Genomic DNA, 13,418 nt, shown 5'->3' with positions numbered 1-13,418 from the left:
CTGATTCCCTGATGGAGCAGAGAGTGTGTCTGGCTCACGTATCGCTGACGTTCACCACAGAGCTGGGATCGCTTTGCTGGAAAGCACCGACTCCTGTTTACTGGTTTTTCAGCAGGTGGCTTTGTTTTCATGTCAGAAGCTGCTTACTAGGAAGGTTATAGTGGAGGAAGTTTTGAAGTGGGTTTAGCCACAAGCTCAAAACTGTTACAGCATCTCCCTTGTTTTCTTCGTTAGTGTTTTCACCAGCCCTGCACCGGCCACTGAAACAGGATCTAGGAAAAAGTGTGAGCTGTCACCAGATGCACACGACCTTCCTCGACTTGATGAACCATCCGTAAGATGAGGGTGGCTCTTTGTGATGGGGAGTGTGAGGGCCAAGGCAATGAACTTCTGTAACAGTGCCCAGAACAGCCTCTCGTCTTGCGTTACATTCCCGCCAGTGGGGAGAAACCTCTCAGTAAAGCTGTGGAGGAGGCTCCTCTGGGCCTTTTTTTTTTTTTTTTTTTTTGTAGATAAGGTTTTGCTAAGATCTCACGGTGCCTTTTCTTTCTCTCGTTGCAGGTGAGGCTGGCGCCAGCATTATTCGAGTGTCAAAAGAAGCTCGGAAGAGATTCTTGGGCCCACTCCACCCCTCTTTCAACTTGGTGAAGATCATTCGGATCTGCATGTCCAAAACCGTGCCAGAGAATGGGCATGAGGTTGCAGCGGGACGTTTGGGTATTTCCCTGACGCGAGTCTCTGATGGAGAAAACGTGATCCTGTCAGACTTCAATTCCAAGGAGGAGCTGATTCAGGTGAATGCAGAGGGCTCAGCAGGACTGGTGTATAGTTTGGGTTGGCCTTGGTCTCCAAATGTCCTTCCTACTGGAGCGTGATTGCCAGCACATGCCAGTGTGGTGTTCTGAGTAATGGGTTCAGTAGGCTTTGATCGGCTTCTCACCTTCTGGATCTCTTTCTCCCTCAGGCCTGTGTCTGCAGCGCCTTCATCCCTGTCTACTGCGGGCTGATACCGCCAACCTTGCGTGGAGTGGTAAGACTCTAAGAAGCTTCTTCATTAAATCGTGTACTAATAAGTAAGGAGGGAGACATGCTGGCACTCAGTTTGGGCAGCCTGATGGCCTGAAGTCTGCTGGCAGCAGTCTGCCTGGAGAGGCATGAGAAATTCCCAAACTTCCAGCAGTGGATGTGCCTTCAATCCGCTGTGGCCTGCGGTTGGCTATAAATGTCCCAAAGGCTGAAGGATTTAACAGGACAGAGCGATCTGGGCAAGCAGACAGTTCTTCTGGCTGCTTGGTACAATGCTCTCAGCCCTCTGTATGTGGAAAGAACTTGGGTCCAGGGTAGAAATCATGAGTCTAGTCCCTCTTTCTCTGCCTGACATGTTCTGTGGGGTTTTAACTAGTGGTGCTGGTACCAGACCTCTCTTCCATGGAGTTCTTCCTGTCCTTCCTCTGAGAATAATCTTCTGCCACCTGTGTCCTAGAAGCAAGGTCAGTTTTGCTCCTGCGCAATATGTGACTTGGATGGATTTGTTCTGTCTTGCACAGGCATGTTGGGCAGGGAAATCATCTAGAAGAAATGTCCAGTGTCTTTGGGGCAGGTTGAGGTCGGTGTGGGTCAGGCAAAACCTCCAAATCCCCAGACGGGGAACACCACCAGGGTTTCTGGAACAGGCGACTGCCCCAGCACACTGAGGGATGATTTCTCCTGCCGAGATCCCTCATGGGGAAAGGTGGGGAGGGAGTATGTGAGCTGAGGAAATTAAATCCTACCTCTTCCCCAGAAAATCATGGCTCTCTGTGTCTCTGAAGTGGGCTGGGGAGAGGCCAGGGGAGAGGTTAAATCAGGTTGGCTGTGAGCCTAGGAAAAGATTTGAAAGAGGACCATGTGGTTTCTCGGAGGATGGAGAGTGGCCAGGCCTGGGGTGCTGGAGGCTCAGGCTAATCCAGAGAAGTGGTAGCTGATCCTGAGTAAGGAACGGGAATCAGTGGGCCAGTGAGCGTGGTCTGCAGGGGCGTCCCCGGATTGCCACGCAGTGAGAAGGCTGTGCCGGTCAGCCCTGCTGTAGGGCAGGCTGTTTTCTGACGGCAGCCCTGTGCTCCTGCTGCCATCCTCGGGGAAACGAGTGTTTCTGTGTCCTTACCGCAAAGGCAGTGTCGTGGCTGAGTGGCCCAAATGCTTGCCTCCACCTTCTGCCTGCTTTGCTCCATCCTGTTCCCGCTTGGCCTGGCAGGACCTCATCCCTGCAGAGGGAGTCAGCAGATGGCTCTGGCTGCACCTGGTCTGGCTCTCAGTGGAGCAGCTTCAGGGAGACGATGACAACAACAATTCGCTGTAGTTGGTTTTGGCTTTGGGAAATGGATGCCCACTTTAAAAGGGCATCAATCAACTGATTTTTGGCACCAAGAGGTCTTGGCTGCTTGAAGAAGTCTCTGCCTGTCTGCCATCGAGAGCAAGAGAGAACAAAGTGCAAAGCATCCTCCAGGCAAGGAAGATGGTGTTTTCTTGGGTGTTGTGCAGCAAAAGACCGATGCCGGTGGTCAGTCTGCCTGTGAAACAAGGCAAAACGTGGCGCAGGGTGGAGCACCCACTCTTCCAATCAACACTTCTGTGCTCTGCCTGGGTCCGGCCTCTGCCAGCTCAGCTGCTCGCCCCAGGGAACTGGAATATGTCACGGCTGCTGCTTGTGGGGCAGCAACGCTTACGGGGTCATGTTTGAGTCCATCCGAAGGGAAGGCAGCGGACAGCAGGGTGCAAAATCAGCGGCATGCTTCTGTAACCGGGTTCGCAAGAGCCTGAGTTGTTGCTCTGCAAAGGTTTCAAACTTCTGCTCTTTCGGCTTGACGAGCATCCCCTTCCTTTTATCTTCTGCACTGTTACTTGCTGTGCCAAAGGCCTGCGATAGGGATTGTCTCGCTCAGAGCCTTGTGCATTAGGAGTACGTTCTGCTGGGATTGCCCTTCCTGCAAGGGTAACGCGAGTGTGTTTATGGTATGTAAGTACAGAACATTCTCTGATAAGGGGGTGCCTGTCCAGAGCAAAACCTGAGTCTCTTGTGCGCTGTTAGCACAGCACAGTGAGCGGATTCCAAACATGGATGCATGTGTTGGGCCCACTGCTCGATAAGCCTGCCAGGAACAAACCAGCTGCCCTTACTCTTGGGTAACAAACCTCCTGCCAGCAGGGACTCGTGTCTGAGCTTATTCATCATAAACCCATGTGAGAAATGGCACAGTGTCACGGCGTGACAGCTTAGGTCAGTGCTAATCCACGCTACGGGTGGTTGCTGGTGTGTCATGTTATTTAACTGGGCAGCAGTCAAACCCCAGAGGAGATGTAAGGCAGCAGCCGCACAAGGGAACAGGCCTCTTTCACCAACCAGGTGAGACCAACACACTGCACTGCAGGAAGAAAGGCACAGGGCAAAAGGACATGGTGGTCACCACTGGTTTTGACTCCTCTGGTGCTGGTGGATGCACTCTGTTCTCTTCTCGAGCTGTTGGCACAAGTGTGAACAGGGACACAGAGTGAAAAAGCGCTTGCTCAGTTATGAGAATGAAGAGGGCTTCATTTGTCTTGATTTCAGAGATACGTTGATGGAGGGATTTCTGACAACTTGCCACGATATGAGCTGAAGAACACCATCACAGTGTCTCCGTTCTCAGGAGAGAGTGACATCTGCCCACGGGACGATTCCACAAACATGCATGAGCTGAGAGTCACCAACACCAGCATCCAGTTCAACCTTCGCAACCTCTACCGCCTCTCAAAGGCCCTGTTTCCTCCGGAGCCACAGGTGAGTTTCCTGGCAGCCCCAGAACCTGGGGACGGGGAAGAGGCACTGGCTATACTGGGCACTTCAGCAGAAGAAGATTCCAGACGCTCTCGGTTTTATAGCTCTTGTTTGTCTTGTTTTTTAACCTTGACATTATCAATCCAGTGACTTAGCAAACCTTGACCAAGGTTGTGCAGGTCACTTGGTTTTCTTTTGCTGCTGGGAGCTGTGGAATGTAGGTGGTACCAGTTGCTTGGAAAGTATTTCCACGTTGTTCTTGCTAGAGCAGTGCTTGCCAGGAGGTCGGGCTGGCCTGTAAACAAGGCTGTCTCAGCCATCAGAACCAACATGCTCTGGAGTGTTGGAAGGTCAGGACGGAGCTGCCAGCCTGCAGCCAGCTACTGTCTCCTAAGACATGCCGGAGGAGTAGCTGGCACTGCAGACAGCTCTGAGCAGCCCAGCCTCAGGCAGCCCCGTCACTCGGCCAGCGCATTCGGGTGCTGAATGACTGGGCCAAGTCTTTTCCTGCCCCCTCTCTAGTCTTACCTGCAAATGCTGTGGCCTTTCCTGGCAACTGCTGGGAAGTGTTTTGGGCTGCTTGTCAGAGTGACTCGCTGAAGGCTGCCCACAGCAGCCCCAGATCCAGATGGGGGAACGAGGCGGTTGCACCCCTAGGCCTGTCTGTGGTAGAGGTGTCCCTTCTGATCCTGTGCGTCCTGTATCCAGTGTTAGACCTTCCATCCCTGCTCGCAGCCTGGGAAGAGCTGGCCAGAATGAGGCTTGTCCTTCAGATGGCTCAGGAGTCGGAGGAATTCCTCGAAAGCCAGCAGTGAGCTGGGTGTTTGCTCAGCTCACAACCCCCAGGTGACCTGCTCTTGCTCTCCTCTGCTTGCAGGTGCTGCGGGACATGTGCAAGCAGGGCTACCGGGACGCCCTGCGCTTCCTCAGGAAGAATGGTAAGGTACAAGCGGGTGTTTGCAGGGTGCCCTGACCTGCCTCTTCTGTGCCGGCCTTGGTGCCTTGGCGTGGAGGATGGTCAGTGGTGTGGTGGAAGGGCGGAACTGAGCTGCTCCTCAGCTGTCGGAATATGCAGTCTCCGTTAATAAGTCTAGTTTAGCGCTTAGGAAGCAGAGGTGGAACAAGATGCAGAAGGACTCTAACCACTCTGACTGCAGAGCAGTGGTTTTGGCATAACTAGGTGCTGAAGCCACTCAGTGCTACAACAATACTGTCGTGAGGCACCAGTGCCATCTGGACCCCCTGCAGATACCTTACTCCTTTTAATGTCCATGCTCTCAGCAGCCCCTGGTGCCTGCCAGTTTGGCGCAGTTACTGGTTCATGGAAGCATCAAATCACAGAATTGTTTGGGTTGGAAGAGACCTTCAAGATTCTCGAGTCCCCCAGTTCCCCAGCACTGCCAGGTCCCCACTGACCCCTGTCCCTCAGCAGCACCTCCACACGGCTGGGAAACCCCTCCAGGGATGGGGACTCCACCACTGCCCTGGGCAGCCGGGGACACGCCTGCACAACCCCAACGGGACAGAAATGGCTCCTCAGGGCCAACCTCAACCTCCCCTGGAACAACTGGATGCCGATTCCTCTTGTCCTGTCACTTGTTCCTGGGGAAAAGAGACCAACCCCCACCTCGCTCCAACTCCTGTCAGGGAGCTGTCAGAGCCAGAAGGTCTCCCCGGAGCCTCCTTTTCCCCAGGCTCAACCCCGCCAAGTCCCTCAGCTGCTCCTCAGTGCATTGTGCTCCAGACCCTGCCCCAGCTTCGTTGTCCTTCTCTGGACAGGCTGCAGCCCCTCGATGTCCTTCCTGGTGTGAAGGGCCCAAAACTCACACTCTTCTGCTTGCAGTCCCTGGACTTTCTTACCGCCAAGTGCTGTGGCAGGTTGAGTGTGTGTTTGATGCCACCTAGTGTCAACGTACAGCAGATCCAGCACATGTGGATGCTGGTCCTTGCTGGGGTAAGAGCAGTCGTGCAGCTGTGTGTGGATTAAGCTGCAGGAGGGAAATTTTTTCCTGCAAGGTTTGGTGGCTGGTAGACAACAGAAACTAAACGCTGCCAAACTCCATCCTGCAGCACTTAAAGGAGAAAAGCTAGAATTCCTGGTGGGGGAGGAGAGGAGCAGCCGGGTGTCTAGCTTGTTGTATTAAGCTTTGCCGTAGATGTAAGCTGCAGAGGCTGGCTATGATGTCTGTCTGACCAAGGGGAGGTAGGATGAAGCAAGAACTAGCACTCTGAAGGCCAGGCAAAGCAGGGCAGCCGGTTCGTGTCGTCTGTATGGGATGACTTGTCTTTCAGGTCTCCTTCATCGTCCAAGTGCTGCTCGTCCTCTCCTTGCCATAGAAGCACCCCCAGGAGAGAAGAAAGAGGAAGAAGCTGAAGCTGAGGACCAGGCAGAGGACAATACTGCCCTTGCCGCTGTTGAAGAGCACATCTTTGAACACTTGCCTCCTAAACTGAACCAAGGTATGATCCAAAGGTAGAGAGCCCAGGCAACCTTCCTGAGCTGCCTGGCCCACGTCAGGGGATTACTGGGACATGTGGGTATTGCTCGTGGCTGGGCTTGGCCCTGCCCAGGGGTTGATGATCATTCGATGGAGTCAGGGCCTCTTAGAGGAAGTTGTGGCTTGCCCTGTGGAGGCCGAATGGGGAGGGATTGACACAGTGTCCTGCATGGTCAGGAGAGGAGGGGACCTTGTTGCTCACTCCTTTGGGTGTCTGGTGAAGCTAAAAGCTGCTGTTCTCAGCTGTGCTCAGAGAATTAGTACCCTGAACGAGACTTCCTTAAGAAGTGGAAGGTGGAGAGGGGAGACCCCAGGCTGGGTAACTTTTGGGGTGTAGGAAGGAAAGGGATAGTCCCATTGGGGGCATTCAGCCATGTTCTCTTCCATCTTCAGCTCTTCTGGAGGCTTGTGCTGAAAGAAGAAGTTTCTTGACCAGCATCACCAACATGCTGCCTATTCGTGTGGCCACGGCAATGATGGTCCCCTACATGCTGCCTCTGGAGTCTGCAGTTTCCTTCACTGTCAGGTAGGCTGCCTTGGTGGTGTCTTCCCAGTGCAGCAGAAGGTTTGATGTAGTTGGTGGGGCACGAATGGACAGAGTAGGATCCTCTCTAACTCTGCAGTGCCAGAGTTTCTGGGGCAATAGTTCCTGCGACTTACCAGATATAGGAAAAAAAAACCCTAACAAAATTTGTCCTTCCTTTGTGTGTCATGTAGCTGCAGCTGGTATTTCCAGCTTGAAGAAGGATGTCTGTGTGCAGGAGCTAAAAACAATGAACAACCTTGGATTGTAGTCAAGATGGGCATTTTTTGCATCCTGGCCTTCATGTGGCCCAACTAATGGCTGTCTGCTGTCTCTTCCCAGGTTGCTAGAATGGCTCCCCGATATCCCTGAGGATATCAGATGGATGAGGGAGCAGATGACTGAGATCTGCAACTACCTTGTGAAGAAAGCCAAGAAGAAACTGGGCAGCCATCTTTCAGCCAGGTATGTCTGTTTTCCTCCACGGCGCTGTTCTGGAGGAGCTCTCTCTTCTCACCTTGGTCTTCTACAGACTCTACTCCACTGGAGCAGAGCATGTAGGGCCCAGATTCACCAGAAGGATTTCCTGCCCAACCTAAAATCGAATCCAGTCCATGGCTACTTGGCTTCCATAACTGTTCAATAGACTCAGAACATGGTCTCCTTCCCGCTCCAGACCCTGTAATGAAGCTGTTCCTACAGCAACAGGGCAGAAGATGTAGGTCTGATTAGAACAATCTGCTGGCTTATTCCGTGCTCCCTGAAAAAGACAGAGGTTTGTAGCATTTGCTGGCCCAAGGTCACCTGAAAGTTCCTTCTAACAGATACTTGTGTATGACCTGTGAGATCTAGGCCTGGTTTTGGGTGGGGACATGCCAGAGTGGCCAGGAAACACCCGAGGGTTTCCAAAGCAGACCTGTGTGTGTGTGCCTGTGCTTCTGAACTGGGCTCCCTGTGCTGGGCCAGGGCTTCAGGCTCAGGCAAGACTGTGTTGTGTGGATGAGGACAGGAAAGTGGGCAGAGGGGCCCAGCTGTGATTCGGGCCCTAGTACAAGGGGGTGATTCTTAACCACAGGAGCTCGTGGTCCGGATAATCAGGAGATGCGAGGGGGAACACAGGCACACATGGAGACTTCTGACTAAGGTCGTGCAGTCAGTGGTAGAGCAGAACAGCTCTGTGGTTCTGGAGCTCTGCTCTGGTGACCTGCCGGAGCCTTCCCGTGGGCTGGTTCTTTTCACCCGTTTGCCTTTCAGGCTTTACTATCACCTCGAGCTCGGAAGGCCCCAGAGCCTGCCAATTTCTGCTGCACCGGCCTGTGGCGAAGCACTGCCCCTGTGGATGAGAAGCAACCGCTCCCTGTCTGATGTCATGATGAAGTGGGAGGAGTACCAGCGCCAGCTCATGATGGGCTTACTCTGCATCAACGTGGACATGCAGGCCTCCCTTTTCCCCCAGGAAGGGTTCCAGATGAAGCTGCCGTCTCTAGACTGCGCAAAAGAGTGCCTGCCGCTCTTCTGAGCCTGCTGCGTGAGGGGCGAGGGGATGGGAAGGGGAACGGGTACTGGGCGGGACCAGTCTCATCCCTCAGCAGCCCCGTGTTCCTGAACGTGCTGCAAAGGGGCTTTCCTCAGGATGGAGGCTGGGGGACTCGACTGCAGCCGCTTGCTGTCTGCTGGGCGAGGCGGGGGACCTCTGTACCACGCGCACACACAGGCCGATCCTTGCTCCAGGCTTTGCTGGCGCTTGGCCGTTGCTGACCCAGCTGGCCTCCCCCAAATAATGCACTTTGAATTGCTGTTGGCTTTTTACTGACAAGTAATCGGGATGTAGAGGACGCTCTCAGGTTCACAGAGCTTTTAGCTTCCTTCGTTTTTTAGAGCACGAGTCTTGTTTTTTCCTAAATCGCTTGACATCCCTTAGCAATTTGTGCTACTGAAAGACAAAGCAGCCTCTTCTCTTCCCCAGGCAGTTTTTCTCATGGCTTTCAAATCTCCTCTTGACTTTCTCCTACTTTCTCTCCACGTCCTTTCCCCTGTCTCTTACCTGCGTCCCCACTGGAAGCTAGAGCTGGCCCTGCTGCAGGCTGTGCCGGGACTGCAGAACGTAGAAGAGTTACGCGTTTCCCCTGATTCGCGTTGCCACGGTCTCCCCTGCTTTGTTTTTTGTCCTGGTGGAACTGCTGCAGGTTGAACTCGTGAGTGTTCAGTACATCACTGAGCTTATTTTCAAGAAGTAATTTAGACCAGATTTTTTTCCAGGGAAACGTGGCATTTGTGGCCCTGTTCCTGTCCCTGTGAGTGGAATTAGCGGGGAGGTTGCCCTGGAAAAGCTCCGCCTGACTATCTCAGGATCAGCTTAGCTGAAGCAAAGTGAGGTGCTTGTGGGAAGGTGAGATTGTGCAGGGCATGTTATTTTTGAGTGGCTTGTGGTGGAGCATCACAGCACATACTGGGGAAGCGGCTCCCTCTGCCAGGGGTCGGCTTTGCTCCGTAAGGGACCAGTCAAGGGAAGGCGCTTCCATGGGAGTGACACAGAGGGGATCTCCTGCCCAGCTGGGGCTCAGCTCGAAGTGTTGAGATGCCGAGGCTGTGAAGGGGGAAGAATTTGGGGTCGTAGCAACAGCAGCGCACACTGTGGCTCACAGGGACAGCTCTGCGCTGGCGGAAGCAGCAGAAGTGGAGGTGAAGTTGGGGGACAGATGGCTTGCTGTGGGGATTGCAGGTGCTTGAGTCCTCGCACTATGACGCAACACCAGTGCCCGGAGTCTTTTTCTGCAGCATTTCTAGCTGCATAAGGCCTTTTCTGCCAGCACAAAGAGCATGCAGCTGGCCAAAACAAACATGCGGGGTCTTTGCCAGGGAGCAGGACAGGGTGTCTGAAGCTGTCCGTAGCCTACGCGTGGCGTGGTGATTTATAATAGACCCTTTTTTGCACTTTTGATTTCGAAATGGAAAATAGCCCCAGAATTTCCACTAACAGCTGGAGAAGGTGGTGAATCTCTTTGATCCCTGCCCAAATAGTGTGGGTGAGGTGGTGGGTGCTGGTTCCTACCAGCACAGTCGTGCACTGGGCACCAGTCTGAGTGTTTGGTGGAGACTGTGACAAGCATCGGGACTTGTCTGCAGTGGCCGTTGCAAGCTGGGAGGCAAGAAACTGGGCAGCTGTGGTGCTGACTGGGAGACACCAGTGCAAATACAGACTCATGACTGAGAGTGTCCCCCCGGCTGTAACTACTGTACCTGTGTGGAGCAGCCCCGCACTCCTGCAGTCAGATCTCGCTTTGAGCTTCATGTGGTTAATTAGGGAACAGGGACGTGGCCCCAGGAAGAGAAACATTTGGGAGGATTCTGAAGGCAGGATGGGAATATTGGATTGTAAAACAAGTCAGTCTGGTGAGCGAGGGTCTAAAGCCTGCGGAAGACACTTACGGGTGTAACTCCAGTGGAAGGGAACCAGCACCACGCTGCGGTCACTTGGTGGCAGCAGGAGGGATCTGATGAGAACTGAGAGAAGGGGGTTATGTTGTGCTTTGGTTCCGTTCCCTCCACCGCTTTGGGCTCTGTCTTTGGGGGGATGGCACATGCACAGCCACTTCGTTTGCCAGGCGTGCGTCCCTCGTCCCTGCTGTGCAGAGCACCCGGCGAGAGCACAGCGATAGATACTCGGTGGTGAGAAGTGGAGGCGTTTCATCCAGAAGGAAAACATCTGTGAGGGGCAAAGCTGGGTAAGGAAAATCTTACGACTGGAAGCTGCTGCCCTTTTGACCCTGCCTTGTTTGTGTTCATACGTGGGTGGAGAACATGATGCAACTGTTTTTTTTTTATCCCTTCTTCCTGGACTGGTAAAACCACTGTGTGATTGTGTAAACCACTAATCTATGAAAGAAAATTCTTTTGGCAACTGGGCGTGCTGAGAACTTGCAGCTCAGCACCCTCATCCCCTGGATCTCCTCTCTTCTCCTTCCACATCAGAAGCGGGTGCTCTGGTGCTGCTGTCTCCCAGTGCTCCCATCCCGAAGGCTTGCTGGTTCTGGTCCGTGCATTTCAAGGGACAAATGGCTGTGCCCGGCGCTGGCCCGAGGTCCGTTCTGTTTCCCCAGATCTGCGGCTTGGTTTGTTCCATTGAACCTCTCAAAGAGAAGCTTTAGCTTCGAACTGTAACCACAAACCAAAGCCTGGCTTTAAATGGAAAGGGGCAGCCCTGCAGGGAGGAAACCCCTGTTCTCCCTGTGCTAATTGGCAGGTTGTGGATGGATACTGGGAAAGTACCACTCAGAGTTAACCCTTTCCGTGCCTGGGTTTATTCCCCGCCCGAGTGGAACCGCAGCTGTTGTGCGATAGCTCGTTGGCTTTATAGACTTCGGCTCTGATAAAGGAACTGCGGATCTGTCAAAACCACCCCAAACTACCCTGCTTTTCCTTAAGAGGTGTCTCACACCTTTGCTTGAAATTCTTGCTGCTCGTTCGTCCCAGATCGCAGAGGATGGAGATGGCAGGGCAGACCTTCCTCCCCGCTGATGCAGACAGAGGGCTGTGGCTGCTTTCGAGGAGCAGCTTTTTGTTACACAGCGCTGCCTCGTCTAGATGAGACCCTGCTGCTTCAAAATCCCTGGAAAGCTTGTGACAGCTCTGGACTGGGCGCGGAGGGGTTCGTTGTGGTAGTGTAAAGGCTCTGTTCTACACGTACCTCATGGCACGCGTGACCTTCTGGGCAGCAGCTGCTGATTGTCAGGTTCACAGGAAGAAGGTGGTCACCTGTAGCGGTCCCTTCTTCAGCAAAACGTGGCTGGGCAGCCCAGTGGGTAGTTGCCAGGGCCTGTCTGCTCTCCAGTATGAGGTGGTTGAGAGGACCCTGGGCCAGAAGTTCCACCTTGCAGTCCATGTCCAGTTGTCCTCCCAGCATTCGCTCTGGCAGAGCTCTCGCTGTTTCCGCCCAGTCACATCAGGCTCTGTGCATTCAGGAATCCACCGGGTTTTTTGCCTCCTGGTAGCATATTTGCTGCTTTTAACAAGGCTCATGGTGAACTTCTCATGCATCTAACCTGCCCCTAACCCCTACAGCACCGTAGCGTTGTCTCACATTGTGTACAACCACCTGAACTTGTGGCATGAGCTCCCGGGGCTGCTGGTGGCACGTCAGGCTCGGTTTGCTGCCTGCCCTACTGCTGACGCTGTTGCAAGCTCGTTTTTCCCGGGGCAGCAGGTGAAAAGACTTCACTTATGACCACAGGACCTGGGAATGAATTTCTGGTGGCTTCGTGGAGAGCTGTGTACCTGCAGCGCTCGGGCCGGAGAATGAGAGGGAATCCGCTGTCTGCCAGCCCTGGGGACCCCCTGGTGCTTATTGTAGATCCCCCCATGCTTCTGTTGGTTTTTCAGATCGAATCTAGTCATGCACTCCTGCCTGGGAGAGGAGTGCTTGCACGTTCACTGAAGGGGTTCTGGGGGAAGTACTTGAAGCTCCGTGTGTGTGGTTCCCTTGGATCTGTTTCTGCTCGATGCGGTGGGTGGTCAAAGCCAGAGGGAGCTGCCAGAAGCTTCTCAAGCTTTGTTGCTGTCTTGCTCCTGAAAGCCTGGGCCACCTCACCTGGCTGCCACACCAGCTGGGACGTTAGTGCCAAGCACCGCTGTGCCTTTGCAGCGGGCTCCATCCTGCGGCCCTGGCTCCCGGAGGTTCTGCCTTCGGGACTGCAGCAGCACTGGCTCCCCTCTCCCTCCTCCCGTGCCCACCAGCGGGATGTGGCTCCCTTTCCAGACACCAGGCAGCTCCGTCCCTCTCTTGCTCTTGGAAACAGCCCCTAAAGCAGCTCTTTGGGCTAAAGGCGTCCTGGGAACTCCAGCGCTGTCACTGACTTTGAGAAGACCCTTAAGCACACAATGCACGTGAAGGTCCTGTGGAATTCCCGAGCTGGAGCAGCGGCAAGCCCAGCGGTAGCGTGACGCATGTCACGTATTTACACGGCAATGTCACTGCGTAGTGTTCACAGTCACTTTAAAAATTCAGTATTAAATTGTTGATGATTTTTTTTCCTCCTGTTTCTTTTTTTCTAATGTTTTGCTGAAGAAAATGCGACTATTTATTTTGGCAGAAATATACCTTCTAATAAAAACTTTCTCAGTATATTTGCGTGGCTCTGGCAGTTTGCTCGTCTTGCAATTTAAAGGCTTATTAAATATTTTTTGAATGCACTGTATGACATGGGTTTGTTTTGCTGGGCCCCGTCCTGTTCCAAACCCCCTCGGGGTGAACATGCATCAGCATGGGATGAGTGGGGCATCGACCTAGAGGTGAAAAACGGTGCATTTGGGGCCAGTTCTGACTTCCTCAAGCCAGAGTGCCCCACATCTCTGTTCAGTGGAGCTGCGGGCGAGCCCCGGGTTTCCAAGAGGAATTAAGCACTGTCTTGTGGGAATGGCGGGTGCTCAGCACCTGTAAAGGGGTTACTAAAAAGTTATTCATGAGTTTGCAACTTCACAAATTTAAAACTTCTCTAGTTCAGAGGCATCTCTGGGCACAACTGACCCCTGTTTCTGAGGCCTCTCTGACCCAGCTGGTGCGGTGGATGGTGCTGGCTGTTGTGTACCTGCCTCGTCAGTGGGGTTC

The 13,418-nt window shown here is 53.5% G+C and overlaps 1 protein-coding gene across 1 annotated transcript; it reads left to right on the top strand.

The window, feature by feature from the left end:
* Positions 1-561: 561 nt before the first annotated feature.
* PNPLA2 (patatin-like phospholipase domain containing 2) lies at positions 562-8,777 on the top strand (the record flags this gene model as incomplete). The annotated part of the gene is made up of 8 exons (XM_010146273.1): positions 562-794; positions 965-1,030; positions 3,587-3,796; positions 4,671-4,731; positions 6,086-6,253; positions 6,685-6,817; positions 7,157-7,279; positions 8,069-8,777. Coding segments are annotated over 8 exons (1,259 nt in total), but the record flags the coding sequence as incomplete, so codon positions are not given.
* Positions 8,778-13,418: the final 4,641 nt, after the last annotated feature.

The sequence above is a fragment of the Buceros rhinoceros genome, unplaced genomic scaffold (assembly GCF_000710305.1).
Source record: "Buceros rhinoceros silvestris isolate BGI_N320 unplaced genomic scaffold, ASM71030v1 scaffold23672, whole genome shotgun sequence".
Classification (NCBI taxonomy): domain Eukaryota; kingdom Metazoa; phylum Chordata; class Aves; order Bucerotiformes; family Bucerotidae; genus Buceros; species Buceros rhinoceros.
Note: the sequence above shows the minus strand (reverse complement) of the source record. Positions and strands in the feature narration are given on the sequence as shown.